Here is a 14,920-nt window from a genome sequence, read left to right as displayed (position 1 = left end):
GTCTTTCTGAGCATGCAATAAAGTGATTACAATGTATTAAAAAAACAAAATTAAATGTAGACCGTTTCACCAAACTAGTACTGTACATGACACAAAATTGGTGGTACTTCATATAATCTATTCTACATAATATCTCAAAAAAAGTAAATCACAGGATGACAAATAAATTCTTGGCACCTATCTTTGCAGTCTTTTTTCTGGACATAATTTAAATCCCAATGTCTTTGTTTTAGGAAAATTTTATAAAATATATCTGTAGGAATTTAGCAGAAAAGGTTCACAAGAATGCCTGTTCCCTAGAAATTTTCAAAATCAAGATAATTCATGGGAAAACTTGCATATGAATACCCTGTTTCTACTTCTAGTGTTTGCTCATGTCCATTCGAAATAGGTGTATGTGCCTGCCATATGCACTGGTGCTAGAAGATTTCCCTAAGGCCGTGTCCAGACTCAGGGTTTTTTCGGGAAAAGTAGCCTTTTCCCGAAAAAACTTCCCCTGCGTCCAGACTCAAGCCGCGTTCTTTCGAAATTATTTCGAAAGAACGCGGCTTTTCTTTCAATGGCGGTAAACCTCAATTTACGAGGAAGAACGCCTTCTTTCGAAAGTTCCTCTTTCGAAAGAAGGCGTTCTTCAATGTAAATAGGCCGTCTTCGAAAGAGAGCATCCAGACTCGCTGGGTGCTCTCTTTCGAAAAAGCGGATTTCTCTTTCGAAAGATCCGCCTGCAGTCTAGACGCGATCTTTCGAAAGAGGCTCTTTCGAAAGATGCTTTCGAAAGAAGCCTGCAGTCTAGACATAGCCTAAGTGGTACCAGTAGGGGCCAGGGTCCCCTGGAGGAGCGCACACATACCTCACTATATAGGGCGGTCCACGGGCCTGCACTCCTCAGTTCCTTCTTACTGCCAGTGACAGTGCTTGGAACAGCCTGTTCCTGCCTTAGCTGCAGCAAGCACTACTATTGTTGATTATTCCAAAGGAGCTGCTAAAGTACCTGTAAATTGTTGAACTTTCATTCTTTCAAAGATACTCTGCCTGAGGAACAGGGCATGTCCCCTACCCTGGCTTCAAAACCTGCACTGCATGCCCCAAGTTCATGCCAGTTAAAGATCTACATGCTGCCTGCCTGCGTTGCCTGGGGGGGAAGGACATGTCTTGGACAAGTGTCACATTTGCAGGTCCTTCTGTCTCACAACTATTAAAGAACGAAGCATTCCTCTTGGAGTGCACTTAATGGCATCTGCACTTGCTCCGCAGGATCAGTGGTCAGACTCGGCACTGAGTATTGGTGCCTCGATGTGCAGCACGCCGCTGGCATTGATGGCTTGGCGCTGGTCATCAAACACAGCCCCGGCTAGACTGGCTAGGAAGCCAGGCAGAGACAAGTCCCCTCATAAAAATAATGGAAAGAAGTGTGACCAGTCAGTGGACAGGCTGGAGAAGCCCCACAAGGCACCAAGTCCCATGTCTGAGTCACCTTCATTGGTGTTGTAGGTCTCTCTCTGCTCCATGCTGGAGGCCTTCTAGCCTATGCAGAATGTAAGTGCCATGCCAATACCATCCCCAACACCAATAGGGACTCGGGACAGGGGTAAACTGCTATTTGGCCCCCAGTCTCTTGGCATCATCCAATGACGCTCTCCTCTGGTGTCCGAGAGGAGACAGCTCTGAAGTCCCCATCGGTCTACACATGAGAAATCAGGGCACAACGTGTGATCTCCTGCGTTGCCAGAGTTGGTGCACAGACCTGTGCAGTCATATACCCCCCATGCCAGCACAAGGCATATCCTGCTTCTCCCAGTCCCCATCCCGGCACCATGGATCCTGTTCCCTGGACTTGAGGAGTGGTTCTTCGGGGCGCTGTAGCTCCTTAAGACCCTCTGAACGTTTCTGGTCTCCAAGGTCTACATCAGTGGCGGAGTCCTAGCGCCAAAAGAGTCGTTGCTCCCGCTCCTCATTTTGTGTGTAAGAGAGCTTCCATTCCTGCAGTGTGGTTTCAAAAGGAATGGAAGCTTCCTTACACACAGCATTTCAAAGGGGCAGCATTGCATGAAGCCTTGGGTCAGCAAGTCCCCAGCTTACTCCATGCGCCACATGGTGCTTTTAGCTGGCTGTTGCTAAACTTCAAAGGTGGAGGTGCCCTATCGACTAATCGAATAATTGATGCAAAATGCATAGACTATTCAGTTAGTCAAATACTTGATATTTAACATCCCTAATGCAATATAGTGTCCATCTGTTCTGCGAACAAGGCACCAGTGTCAAAGGGGAGGTCCTGTATGGAGTTCTGTGCCTCTGGAGGGAGATAGGCCCGACAGTAGGAGGAGATGGCAGAAGCCATAGAGCGAGCCACCGAGTCTGCATCACCTGACGCCACCTGCAAGGCCGCCAGGGCCAGAGACGACACCTCTTCTAGCAGGGCCTTATACTCACTTATATTATTCATATTTATATTGTATACTTATTTCTTTTATGTATTAATTGTTTAGGCCTGTATTTGCCTGTAATACCCATATCTAATTGTGTATCTGTATTTATTAAATATTAATTAGTAATTAGTATTAATGTAAGTTATACAGTTATGTATATTTACTTAGCATAATTATGGAAGCCTTTGTTCACAGACATCAGCCTTTGTTAGACTGTAACATCAACATAATTCCCCTCTCATTGAATATGGTCCTGGGCCTAACATTCCCAGGCCTGCTATAAGGAACCTAACACTATTGGCAAATAAAATCTGTCTGTCAGTCGTACAGACTAAGGGACAGATGAGGCATGAATGTGTGGTTGGCAAAGCAAGATGGTCACATAACAGTGTTTTGCCCACTAGATCACCTTGATTATGCTTTTCCGGGACAATGGGTAAACATCCTCCCAGAAAAAACAAAAGTACGGGAGGGTAGAAGAAAGAAAGAGCCCGAAGTATGGGCCTGGTGCTTGAACCAAAGTAAGCAAGAGTTATACTAGGAGTAATAGACAGGCTTTGTCAAAAGCCTGTGTTTGCCTGCAAGTCAGAGTGTCTCAGCACTAGAATTGCTAGCACTGATAAAAGCACATGAAATATGTAAATACATTCCACCAGTATAGTACAAGGACACCCAACTGACTACATAATAAGATAGTTTAAAACAACAAGAGTGAAAGCATAACGGGAAGTAAGTACAAGGGGAGGTACCAAACGTGTCATTAATAAGATGATACATAAGTTGTGTATCATAGATTGTCTATCTCTGTCTATAAATTTTTGGATACCTTGACTTAACTCTTTGTTTGGCCTGGGGACAATAATGAAATCCATGCTATGGATTGAGCCAACTCCATTGTCACAGGTACAAACGCATAGGGGCTCGGAGGCCATCCAGCTGCATTGTCGACAATTAATCTGACTCGGTGCCTTCATATCTTACCTGAATCTGTGGTCTTTGGGGGCTTATGTGAAGTCTGTTATGCTAGCTACCTGCACAGAGCTGACATGATAAACTGAGGCAGCATACAAAAACACACACAGCCGAACGTTTATCATCGCTAAGCTAGCGGGAGACCTGTCAGGATGCCTCAACAGTGAATCCTGAATAGACTACATCAATGTCCTGACCTACTACAGTTGGAACTGTTATATACCCGGCTTTAAGGATAAGGTCCAGCTGCATCCTTATCGGCCTTTCCCCCTAAAGTGGTCTCCACCTTTCATGTGGACCAAAACATTTCTCTACCGGTCTTCTACCTTAAGCCTTGTGTGAACAATGAGGAAAGGTGCCTTCACGCACTGGATGTGTCGGGTGCTGGCTTTTTACCTGGAGAGGAAACGTGCCTTTCACAGATCCATACAGCTTTTCGTGGCCTGTGCGGAGCATGGGAGGGGTTCCCCGATTTCCTCTGAGCAGCTGTCCATGTGGATTAGTTCCTGCATCCATGTGTGCTATAAATTAGCAGGGGCTTGGCACTGGAGCTGATTAGGGCCCACTCCACCAGGGCTCAGGCTTACTCACATGCTTACCTTGCGCATGTCCTGATCCAAGACATTTGCCGAGCAGCAATGTGGTCATTGGTACGTACATTCACGTCTCATTATGCCATCACACAGCAGGCCAGGGATGATGATGTGTTCGGGAGGGCTGTTTTGCAGACTGCGTTCTCCTAACTCCTGCCCACCTCTGCATACACTGCTTACAGTCACCTGTGTTGAATGAACATGAGCAAGCATTGGGAGAAGAAAGGAAAGTTACCTATTCTGTAACTGGTGTTCTTCAAGATGTGTTGCTTGTGTCCATTCAACCTCCCACCCTCCTCCCCTCTGTTGGAGTTCCAGCAAAAAGGAACTGATGAGAGAGGGGCCATGGGGCACCCTATATAGCAGGGGTGGGCAATAACACTGCTCTACAGCCAGAATGCTTCTGAAATAAATGTAGTCAAACTTTACTAATTCTGGGTCACTGAGAACGAAAATGATGCTTAAAATTGTTGATTGGCTCTAGTTTTCAAGATATGCTATTGGGTCAGTATATACGACCCTTGACTTGCGAATGGTGGAGGATAAGTGAGTCATAAAGGGAAGGGATCTCAATTTAAACCAGAAATGACTAAAATACATCTTGGACTGGATCTATGAATAAATCTATGACTGGGTTTGGACAGTACTTGCTTTTTAGGCAAAACAATGAATGATGCAATCTGAAGCTGGTATTGCGTCATACATTATATGAATTGCATCATGTTATTCCTAGAAGTCATGGATGTTTTGCTGCATAATGGCAATGTTTTGCCATCAATTCCAGTTGGTCATGCAGTCCATGTGAAGGAAACAACTTTTGAGGTGCATAAACTATGACCAACATCAGTGGCAGCTTTGTGGTGATTTGAAGGTTGTTGCTCTCTTGCTTGGTCTGCAGACTGGATACACAAAGTAATGCTGTTTTCTCTGCAAATGGGACAGTCATGCAAGAGATTCCCACTACATCAAGATAGATTGGCCACTCCGACAGTCATTGGAGCCTGGGAGGAAAAGTGTTCAGCATCCACCACTTGTTGAATCAAGGAAGATTTTGTTACCACCCTTAGACATCAAGCTGGGTCTGATGAAGAACTTTGTCAAGGCCATGGACAAAACACAAGCAGCTTTCAAGTACCTCCGTGGAAAATTTCCAAGGTTAAGTGAAGCGAAGATAAAGGAAGGTGTCTTTGTTGGTCCTCAGATTCGTTAACTTTTTCGAGGTGATGCATTTGACCATGCACTGCGTGGCAAGGAAAAGACGGCATAGAAAGCCTTCCAGTTAGTGGCAATAAATTTTCTCGGAAACAACAAGGCAGACAACTACAGGCTGTTGATGGAAAACCTCCTCAAGTAATACAAAAGCCTTGGTTGCAACATGTCACTAAAGATACATTTTTTGCACACTCATCTAGATTTTTTTTCCACTGAACTGCAGAGCAGTGAGCGATGAGTACGGCGAGCGATTTCACCAGGACATTGCAATAATGGAGAAACACTATCAGGGCAAATGGAGCCCATCAATGCTTGCAGACTAATGCTGGACAGTGACAAGAAATGCTCCATTTAATGAATACAAGAGACAAGCCAAGAAGCGCCAAGTAGACACTGAATAGGACTAAACTATGTACATAATAGTTTTTTGCCTTTTGTTTCATAATAAATTTTATTTATGTAATCCTTTTGCTGATTTTTAAAGTGTTACATAAACAGGACAGGTGAAATATTATCATGTAAAGCAACCATAAACACATGAAAAGACCTAGGTTTACAATTTATGATTAAAACTCTACTATCTACACAATATACATAGACGTAAAATGTAAAAACTTAAATATCTTGGAAACAGTAGCCAGTCAGTTGTTTTAATTGTCATATTTGAATTCAGCACATCAAAATACATAATAAATAGCACATTTTATCTCTGAAGCAGACGACTTCTAAAAAAATTGTAGACCAGTGTAATTTTTGGCCTGGGGCCACTTCAAAATTTTTTGAAGTGGTGCTGGGCCGTTCCAGAAGGGGCGGGGCAATGATGCTTCCAGGCTTCCTCACTCTCAGACCATGATTGGTCTGAAGGTGGGGGAACCCCTTTGCCCCCCCATTCCCACTAAGTACCCATGCACCTGGCAGGACGGGAAGAGGCTTTGTGCATTCCCCCACCCCCAGACCAATTAGGGTCTGGGGGTGGGGGAAGCACGGAAAGTTTCCTCTGCCCTGCCAGGAGCATATAGCACTTTGAAGTGCCGCACGCTCTTGGCAGGTCGAGAGGAGACTTCACTTATTACCCCGCTCCCAAGCCCTGATTGGCTTGGGGGTGGGGGAATGCACAAAGTTTTCTCTGCCCTACCCCTACCCTGCAAGGATCACGCGGCACATCAAAGTGCTGTGCGCTCCTCACAGGGTGGGGGCAGGGCAGAGGAAGCTTCGTGCGCTCCCTCACCCCCAAGCTCTGATTTGCCTGGGGGCGGGGGAGCGTGCAAAGCCTCCTCCTACCTTACAAGAGCACTTGGAAATGCTGCGCGCTTCTCGCAGGGCAAGGGTAGGGAGGAGGAAACTTTGTACACACCTCCCATCCCGAAGCCTATCAGGGCTTGGGGGTGGGGGAGCACGTGAAGTCTCCTCCCACCCTGCCAGGAGTGCGTGGCACTTCAAAGTTCTACGTGCTCCTGGCAGGGCAGAGGAAACTTTGTGCACTTCCCCAACCCCCAGTCCCTAATTGGCCTGGGGGCAGAGGAGCGGCAGGGCCTCCATAGGGCTGGGCTGGATCTGGCCTGCAGAGGCTCTTTTGTCCACCCCAGCTATATACTGTGGCATGCATGCACCACTCCAGGGGGTGCTGGGGACCCTGGATCCTATAGGTATTGCTTAAGGAAAAACTTTTGGCACCAGTGCATGCGGCAGGCATGCACTGCTATGTTGGATGGACATGAGCGACACATCTAGAAGAACACCAGTTATAGGACAGGTAACTGTCTTGTTTCTCATCATTGTGTCTATTAAATAAGCAAACACAGAGTAAAGATCAAAAAGTGCAAAAATGCTGCTTTATTGTAATGTTTAGATAATTCATATTTACAAGTGCCGGTGCTAGCTGTAGCTGCTAGTTAATGCTTGATATCTCCCTTGTTTTGTGGTTATCTGTATATTTACATGCTGCTGCCTCTCTAATAAGCACCTGTCTCTCCAAACATTGAATACTTTTGGGAGAATGTGGCTATTAAACTCAGCCATGTTAAGATTTTTGCAAGTACCACCAACAGAGAATTTTATATATTTTCAGCAAAATCAAATTATCTGACTGATATGAGACAGACAGATTTTCTTTAGTTGCTTGAATGCCACAAAAGTCTCTCTCTGATGCATCCATTTGTGTAAGGCTTTGGATGAAAAAGAGGAAAAAAGAAAACTATTGGAACAATTAGTTTAGTTTCCTTCCATCTCACTGTGTGAGGGTGAAATGTGGGGCACGTCCATCTGGATCTTTTATGTCTTGTTAATTACTGTTTCTTCTTTTCAATAGGGAGAGCCCAGTGGTAAAAGGAAACTCTCTCTTAGCTTTAACTGGCCTTGCAGTTGCTGTAGCAAAACATGAAAATAGCCTTTCTTTAGACACTGAAGTAGGACCACAGGTGAGTTAAACCTTAGAAACACTGTTTTGTTACCTTAATGTGACTTCAGATCAAAACAAAAGCACTGGGAGATGGCATGGTTGAGGGGGCTGATAATGGAATTCATAGCCCCTTACTCTCTCATCCATTCATATCCAGTCTTGCTCAGTAGTGACCATCTACCAGCTCTCAATCTGAATGTGTCCTAATCACATAAAATGCAACAGTTGACAAATTTGTTGTCAGTCTTGTCAGAGAGGAGAAAGATCCAGTAGATATTGAGCCCCCCACCACCACAGCTGCCTTCTCTCACTCTGGATTATATTTAATAAAATGTTTTGGGAGAGGTTGCATTGCCACTTCCTGCGCTCTACCTGCCCTGCAGCTCAGTAGAGGAGTTCACCACTTGCCATGAGCTCTACATTTCACACATGTAAAAGATGATTTGTTTTAGAAATAGATATATCCATAGTATGTGTTACCCAGAAATTCCCACTGGCCGCCACCCAGTATGGATTTATTGATTGAGGAATTAACACTCCACCATATGCACTATATGGTTAAACTAAAGAGGATAGAGCTACCACTAAAGGTTTAAACTAAAGAGGAACCAGCTCTTCCCCCCCCCTTTTATTCATTCACTCACACACATTCATTGCTGCCCTCAGGCACTCTCACACTTACACAGGCATATGGATTGCAGAAGGAGCCAAGGCATGTTGATTTTGGAGGATCTGTCTGCTGATCATGGTTGGGGGGGAGCAGGTCAGAAAAGAAAGAGAGTTTCTGGCTGCAAAAAGAGGAGCTTCTCAGAAAAAGTGTCAGTTTATTTCCATAAAAATCCATATGTAAAATCAAGTAATAGCTCAGACAGAGGCTTCTGGGCATGCTCCCTGGTGACGAATGTGGATGAGTCACAGGAGTTGTACAGAGGCAATAAAAGGAGAGAGCAAGTGGCAGAAGCCCTTTTTCTGAGAAGCTCCTCTTTCTGCATCCAGAAGCTCTCTTTCTTTTCTGACAAGTTCCTGCCATGATTAGCAGACAGACCCTCCAGAATCAGCATGCCTTGGCTCCTTCTGTAACCCATATGCCTGTGTGAGTGTCTGAGGGCAGCGGTGTGTGTGTGTGCGAGAGCAAGAGTGAGCTGGTTTCCCTTTAGTTTAAATCAGTGTTTCTCAACCTCTTTTTATAAAGTACCCCTTTGTGTAAAAAATAAATAAATAACATAAAAAAAAAATTAAGTACCTCCAGTACCTACAATTTTCAGACACAAATCTTTTTCTACCATTGCAACACATTTGTTTAAACACTCATCAAACATTGCCATATAGTAACCCAATGCCCTCTCCCAGAGCCAGGCACCCACCAGCCGCCCCCCCCCCCCCAACTCTAACCTAATGCCCCTTCCCTACCCCTTTTTTAGTGTATGTATTTATACTAAAAAAGTAAATTTTCTAGCAACAGTAACTGTGATATGGGCACAATACTATCAGATGAAAAATATTGCATGGACTCAAAACTTGGTTTCCCTAAATAGCATATCTCAAAACTCAAGTCTGGGCACACAAACTAGAATCCTGACACAGTGACCCAGAGCCACCTTCCTGCAGGGAAGGAGCGCAGTAGTTGGGCTCATGGAGGGGGCTCTGCAGATTGGGCACTGACCTGCATAGTGGGGGCAGCAGCAGCTCCCGAGCCAGGGGCACTGGGTTTCCAGCAGGCATTTGAAGTGCCTGTTCCTTCCACTCAGCACTAAGGAGCAAGTGGCCTGCCAATGCCGGGCTATGTGCTTGCACCCTAGCCCGGCACCCCCCTAGCGTGGTGCCCGGGGCAACTGCCCCCCCCCCCCCCGGCACTCCTTGCTATACCCCCGTCGCAGAGCCAGGCAACCCCAGCTTCCCCCAACCCAATTCCTGGGTTTCACCAAAGGTATTGCAGCCACGCTCTTCTCCCTCCAGGTGCTAGAGTGCCTGTAAAGAGCGGCTGTTAACATCCAGGCTTGAACATTCAATTTTACAGGCACATGTGTTGAGGTACCCCACAGACTTCTCTTGTGTACCCTTAAGGGTACGCTTACTACAGTTTGAGAAACACTGGTTTAAACCTTTAGGCTATGTCTACATTGCGTATTCTTGCACAAGAAGATATGCAAATGAGGTGTGGCGATGAATATTGTTGCACCTCATTTGCATACCTGATGAGCCACCATTTTGGGGCAAGAGGCTTTTGAAAAATAAGTGGCAGAATGGCTCTTGGGCAAGAGGGGGGGTCTCACGCAAGTGGAGTGTAGACTGCTCCTTCTTCCACAAAAGCCCCTTGCGTAAAATGGCGGCTCATTAGGTATGCAAATGAGGCACTGCGATGCACATTTGCATATCTTCTTGCGCAAGAGTGAGCAATGAAGACGTGTCCTTATTGTAAGATGTATCTTTTTTAGTAACCATATAGTGCATATAGTGGAATGTTAATTCCTCTATCAATAAATCCATACTAGTGTTACCCTGGGTGGTCTCCAGTGGGAATTTTTGGGCAACAGTATGTATGGGGGTATGAATTATGTATAGAAATAATTTAGTCTCAGAGGGGTAGCCATGTTAGTCTGTAACTTTAAAAATCAGTAGTCCTGTGGCATCTTAGAGACTAACAAAAATATGTCTGTGAGCTAATGATATTAGAGGTGATAATTGGGGAAGCTATCTTTGTAATGGGTAAGATAACTAGAGTCTTTGTTGAGACCCCTGCGCAGTGTCGAATTTTAGCATGAATAACACTTCAGAGGATACCCTTTCAAGTGCAGTTTTAAAAGGCTTTTGAAGCAGGATGCAGGTAATTAAGTCGTTGAGACAATGTCCTTTCTGCTTGAAACGGCAAGAAACTGTTTTTTCTTTGTGATCCTGTCTAATATCTGTTTTGTGGGCGTTGATCTTTTGGCGAAGTGTCTGAGACGTTTGTCCAATGTACATGGCAGATGGACACTTTTGGCACATGATAGCATAAATTATATTTCTGGATGCGCAGGAATATTTGTTCTTGATCTTCTAACTCACTTGGTTAGGTCCAATAATGGTATCGCAGAGTGAATATGTGGACAAAGCTGGCAACGGGGTTTGTTGCAAGGGAAGGTACCAGGGTTGGTATGAGTGTGGTATGTCCTGTGGTTGTTGGTAAGAATCATCTTGAGGTTAGGTGATTGTCTATAGGAGACTATGGGTCTGTCTCCCAGAGCCTCTCGGAGTTTAGTATCCTGTTCCAGTATAGGCTGTAGTTTATTGATAATGTGTTGGACAGGTTTAAGTTGGGGGTTGTAGGTGATGACAAGTTGTGTTCTATTGTTGGTTTTCTTGGGTCTGTCTTGAAGTAGATGATTTCTAGGTATTCATCTGGCTCTTTCAATTTGCTTTTTTATTACTCCGGGTGGGTAGTTAAGGTTTATAAATGCTTGGTAGAGATCCTGAAGTTTCTGGTCTCTGTCAGTGGGATTAAAGCAGATGCAGTTGTATCGAAGGGCTTGGCTATAGATGATGGATCGTATGGTGTGTTCTGGATGGGAGCTGGAAGCATGTAGGTAACTGGATAAGTCAGTGGGTTTTCTGTAGAGAGTGGTGTCTAATTTTCCATTGTTGATTTGTACTGTGGTGTCCAGGAAATGGATCTCTCGTGTTGAATGGTCCAGGCTGAGGTTGATGGTGGGGTGTATGCAAGTATAAATATGCAGGCCAGAATCAGACTAGAGATGACGAGGTGGATCCAATCAGGGAGGATGAGGCCCACTTCTAGGAGCTACTCATCTTCATCCTCCCTGATTGGATCCACCTCGTCATCTCTGGCCTGCATATTAATAGCTGCCTCTGAAAATTTCCACTACATGCATCTGACGAAGTGGGTCTTTGCCCACGAAAGCTTATGCTCCAACACTTCGGTTAATCTATAAGGTGCCACATGACTCCTCTTAATGTATCTCAGAATCATGTTTGCTCTTTTGCAGCAGTGTCACACTGTTGACTCATATTTAGCTTATGGTCTACTAAGACCCCTAGATCCCTTTCTGCAGTACTCCTTCCTAGACAGTCATTTCCCATTCTGTACATGTGAAACTGATTGTTTCTTCCTAAGTGGAATGGAGTCTTAAGTGTCATCAATGGCACACTTCAATCCATGCATCATTTATTGTGCAGGTAAATTGAATTTCCTGTGTCATAGTGACACCTCAGTTTACTGTTTATTTTGTGTGTGCATATTCTGCTTCTGTCTTTATACTACATTCTTTTCTTGTTAGAGCACAAATATTAAACAGAATGTGAAAAGATGCCTTTTGACTGATCCACTTAAGCTGTGGTCTTGTGTGCCTGTATATAGTGGCTACCCATGTAAAATTAAAGATCCCATATCATTTTCAAGAGAGCAAAAGATTTAACTTTAGTGTCCTTGAAGAAGAGCATGTTGTTCATTCAAGCAGACTTTTTTCCCCAAAGTTTCATACATGATTTCTGTATCCACGTTTAATTTATGCCTGTCTTTGGGAGAATTGATACAGCCAGCTGCTTGCCATAAAAGTTTAGGGCTGTGGATTTTTCCCTCTGCTGCTGCTGGTTTGGGGCCTGATTCAGCCATCTGTGCTGTCACTAAATATTACCTTATCCTGTTAGCTTTATGAAATGATCTGTGGGAATAAAATGTGCCACTTGTGAGTAAGAATGGCAGAATTAGGCCCTTGTTAAGCAGTTAAATACATTATAGCTGGCACATCAGCTGCTAAATCTGTCTTCTATTCCTAAATGTGGCTTGGTTTAAGAATAGAAATGGATGAATATTTGGAAGCTGTTATTTAATGTTTATTTGATTGTCATTTTTCCTGCTCTGTAGACTGAACCTGATTTTCTTCCCACAAAACACTGGATTTCTATGGTGATAGAAACGCTCCTTAGTATTGTGAACAGCCGCTATCGTGCCAAAGGTCAAGTTTTCCCATGGTTCTACCAGGTATGGGCTGAGCTTCAGTCACCTCGTCATTATTTGTGTTTTTATGTTGTCCATAGGGAAAGCAAAGAAACCAAACAGCTTGGGTTAGAAGAGAGCAGTGAGCTGGATGTAAGTCATGGGATGGAACACTCTCTCTCTCTCTCTCTCTCTCTCTCTGTGTCTTAGAGGTCTCACAGAAGGGGGGTAATAGAGTAGTTCCTTCAAGAGGTCTCTCAAGGTGAATGAGCATTTGTACAAGAACTCTGAAAGGAACTGATCCATCCAGCTACATGAACAAAATATCAAGGTAAACAGTACTAAAGACTGAGAGATCTGGAAAAATTAATATCAACCCTATACCTCTGTTATCCCCAGTAGAGGCCCCAGCCCATTAAAACCAATGCAGTTTTATCACACTTGCCAATCTAATGCCAGATCACAGGAGCCATGGAAGTCTAGGAATTCGGTACTAGAGTTACAATGTTCCAATATTCCAAGATACCTGCTTCCAAAAGTAGTACAATTTAAAATTGCATTGTATTTTTGAGACCGAGTCCAGGACTTGATTCACAGCAGTTCCCTCTTTCAAAAATACAGTGTATTTTAAAATGTTTATTTTTCTTTCTCAGTCTGTAAATTCAAAGCACAAAGCCTTCTGTAGAAAAAAAACTACTTTACTTTACGGGGTACTTGACGTTCTGATTTGAACATTTTTCTTCCCATAATAATATATAAACTAATACACATATAGTAGACTATTGCATATAATAAGTTTTCACGTATAGCTCTGTGAATAGAGGCAGTTACAAGGATTACAGCTTTTAAAATGGAAAAGAATTTAAAGCGTTTGTGGTGAATAGTCTGTCTCCTGGGAAGCGTTTCCATCAGAAATTTTTGCATCATCTGCTGATGATTCTCCACTCTAGACTTGATGCTTCCCTGCCGTTAAAGAAGCATTTTTTCTTCTTGATAAATTCCGGGCTTTCTGTAATTACAGAATCACATGCCTGTTTCTATTTATACATAGATGAGTTGGAACACACTACTTAATATTTAATGACAAAGCTGAATATGAAAATAGATCAATGTATTTATGCTCAGACTAGCTATCAAATTTCTGTTTTCCTCACCTGTGTTGTTCTTAATTCCATATTTACTTATCCTGTTTTCTTTCTAGAGGTATATTTCCAATTACCATGTTGTTAAACTCCTTGTGTGGGGGGGAAAGGAAATGTTGCTGGAGGCAAAGCTGTGAAAAATGCTGTTTGCTCCGAAATAGAAAGGCAATTACAGTACTATATGCTATACAGGCAGTCCCTGGGTTACATACAAATTCAACTTAAGAACAAACCTATAGTCCCTATCTTGTACGTAAGTCGGAACTGGCTCCAGATTCAGCCGCTGCTGCTGAAACTGACCAGGGGCTGACTACAGGAAGCTGGAGGCAGAATTGCTCTGCCCCCAGCTTCCTGGAATCAGCCACTGATCAGTTTCAACAGCGGCTGAATCTCGAGCCTGGGACAGAATAGCTGGGCTGCCAGGTAGGTCCCTGCAGGACCAACCCGGCAGCACCCCAGCTGCTCTACCCCCAGGGTCCACAACAAAAGCCTGGTCTGCTGGGGGGGGGGGGGCGCACTAGCTGCGCCGCCCCCTCCCCCCAGCAGACCAGGGACACGGGGAGCAAAGCCGCAGCGGCGGCAGGGTGCTGCGCCTCTGAGGCTTTGCTCTGGCAAAGCCTCAGAGGCGCGGCACCCCGCCGCCACTGCGGCTTTGCTCCCGGTGTCCCTGGTCTGCTGGAGACGGTCCCCAGCAGACCAGAGGCACCGGGAGCAAAGCGGCAGCGGCGGCGGGGTGCCACGCCTCTGAGGCTTTGCTCCCGGTGTCCCTGGTCTCCTGGAGATGGTCCCCAGCAGACCAGGGACACCCAGAGCAAAGCCGGGGAGGCGGAGGGGTCCCACGCCTCTGAGGCTTTGCTGTGGCTTTTCCGCCGCCGCTGCGGCTTTGCTCCCGGTGCCTCTGGTCTGCTGGGGACCGTCTCCAGCAGACCAGGGACACCGGGAGCAAAGCCGCAGCGGCGGCGGAGTCCCGCGCCTCTGAGGCTTTGCCAGAGCAAAGCCTCAGAGGCGCGGCACCCTGCCGCCACTGCGGCTTTGCTCCCGGTGCCCCTGGTCTGCTGGGGACTGTCTGCAGCAGACCAGGGACACCCGGAGGAAAGCCCCGGAGGTCGAGGTGGCGGGACTGCTGCGCTCTGGGCAGTCCCGCTGCCTGCGAGCTCCGGGGCGAGAGAGCCCCGTTCGTAAGTGCGGATCCGACATAAGTCGGATCCGCGTAACTCGGGGACTACCTGTAGTATATTTTTATA

General features: G+C 45.3%; 1 protein-coding gene across 1 annotated transcript in view; it reads left to right on the top strand.

Moving 5' to 3' along the window:
• Positions 1-14,920, top strand: part of FOCAD (focadhesin) — a 231,132-nt gene that overhangs the window by 166,719 nt on the left and 49,493 nt on the right. The window contains exons 26-27 of the mRNA XM_075931485.2: positions 7,512-7,620; positions 12,463-12,579. Of these exons, the coding sequence (XP_075787600.2) occupies positions 7,512-7,620; positions 12,463-12,579 (226 nt within the window). The remainder of the gene's footprint in view (positions 1-7,511; positions 7,621-12,462; positions 12,580-14,920) is intronic.

The sequence above is a fragment of the Pelodiscus sinensis genome, chromosome 6, assembly GCF_052426305.1.
Source record: "Pelodiscus sinensis isolate ZL-2025 chromosome 6, ASM5242630v1, whole genome shotgun sequence".
NCBI classification, from domain to species: domain Eukaryota; kingdom Metazoa; phylum Chordata; order Testudines; family Trionychidae; genus Pelodiscus; species Pelodiscus sinensis.
Note: the sequence above shows the minus strand (reverse complement) of the source record. Positions and strands in the feature narration are given on the sequence as shown.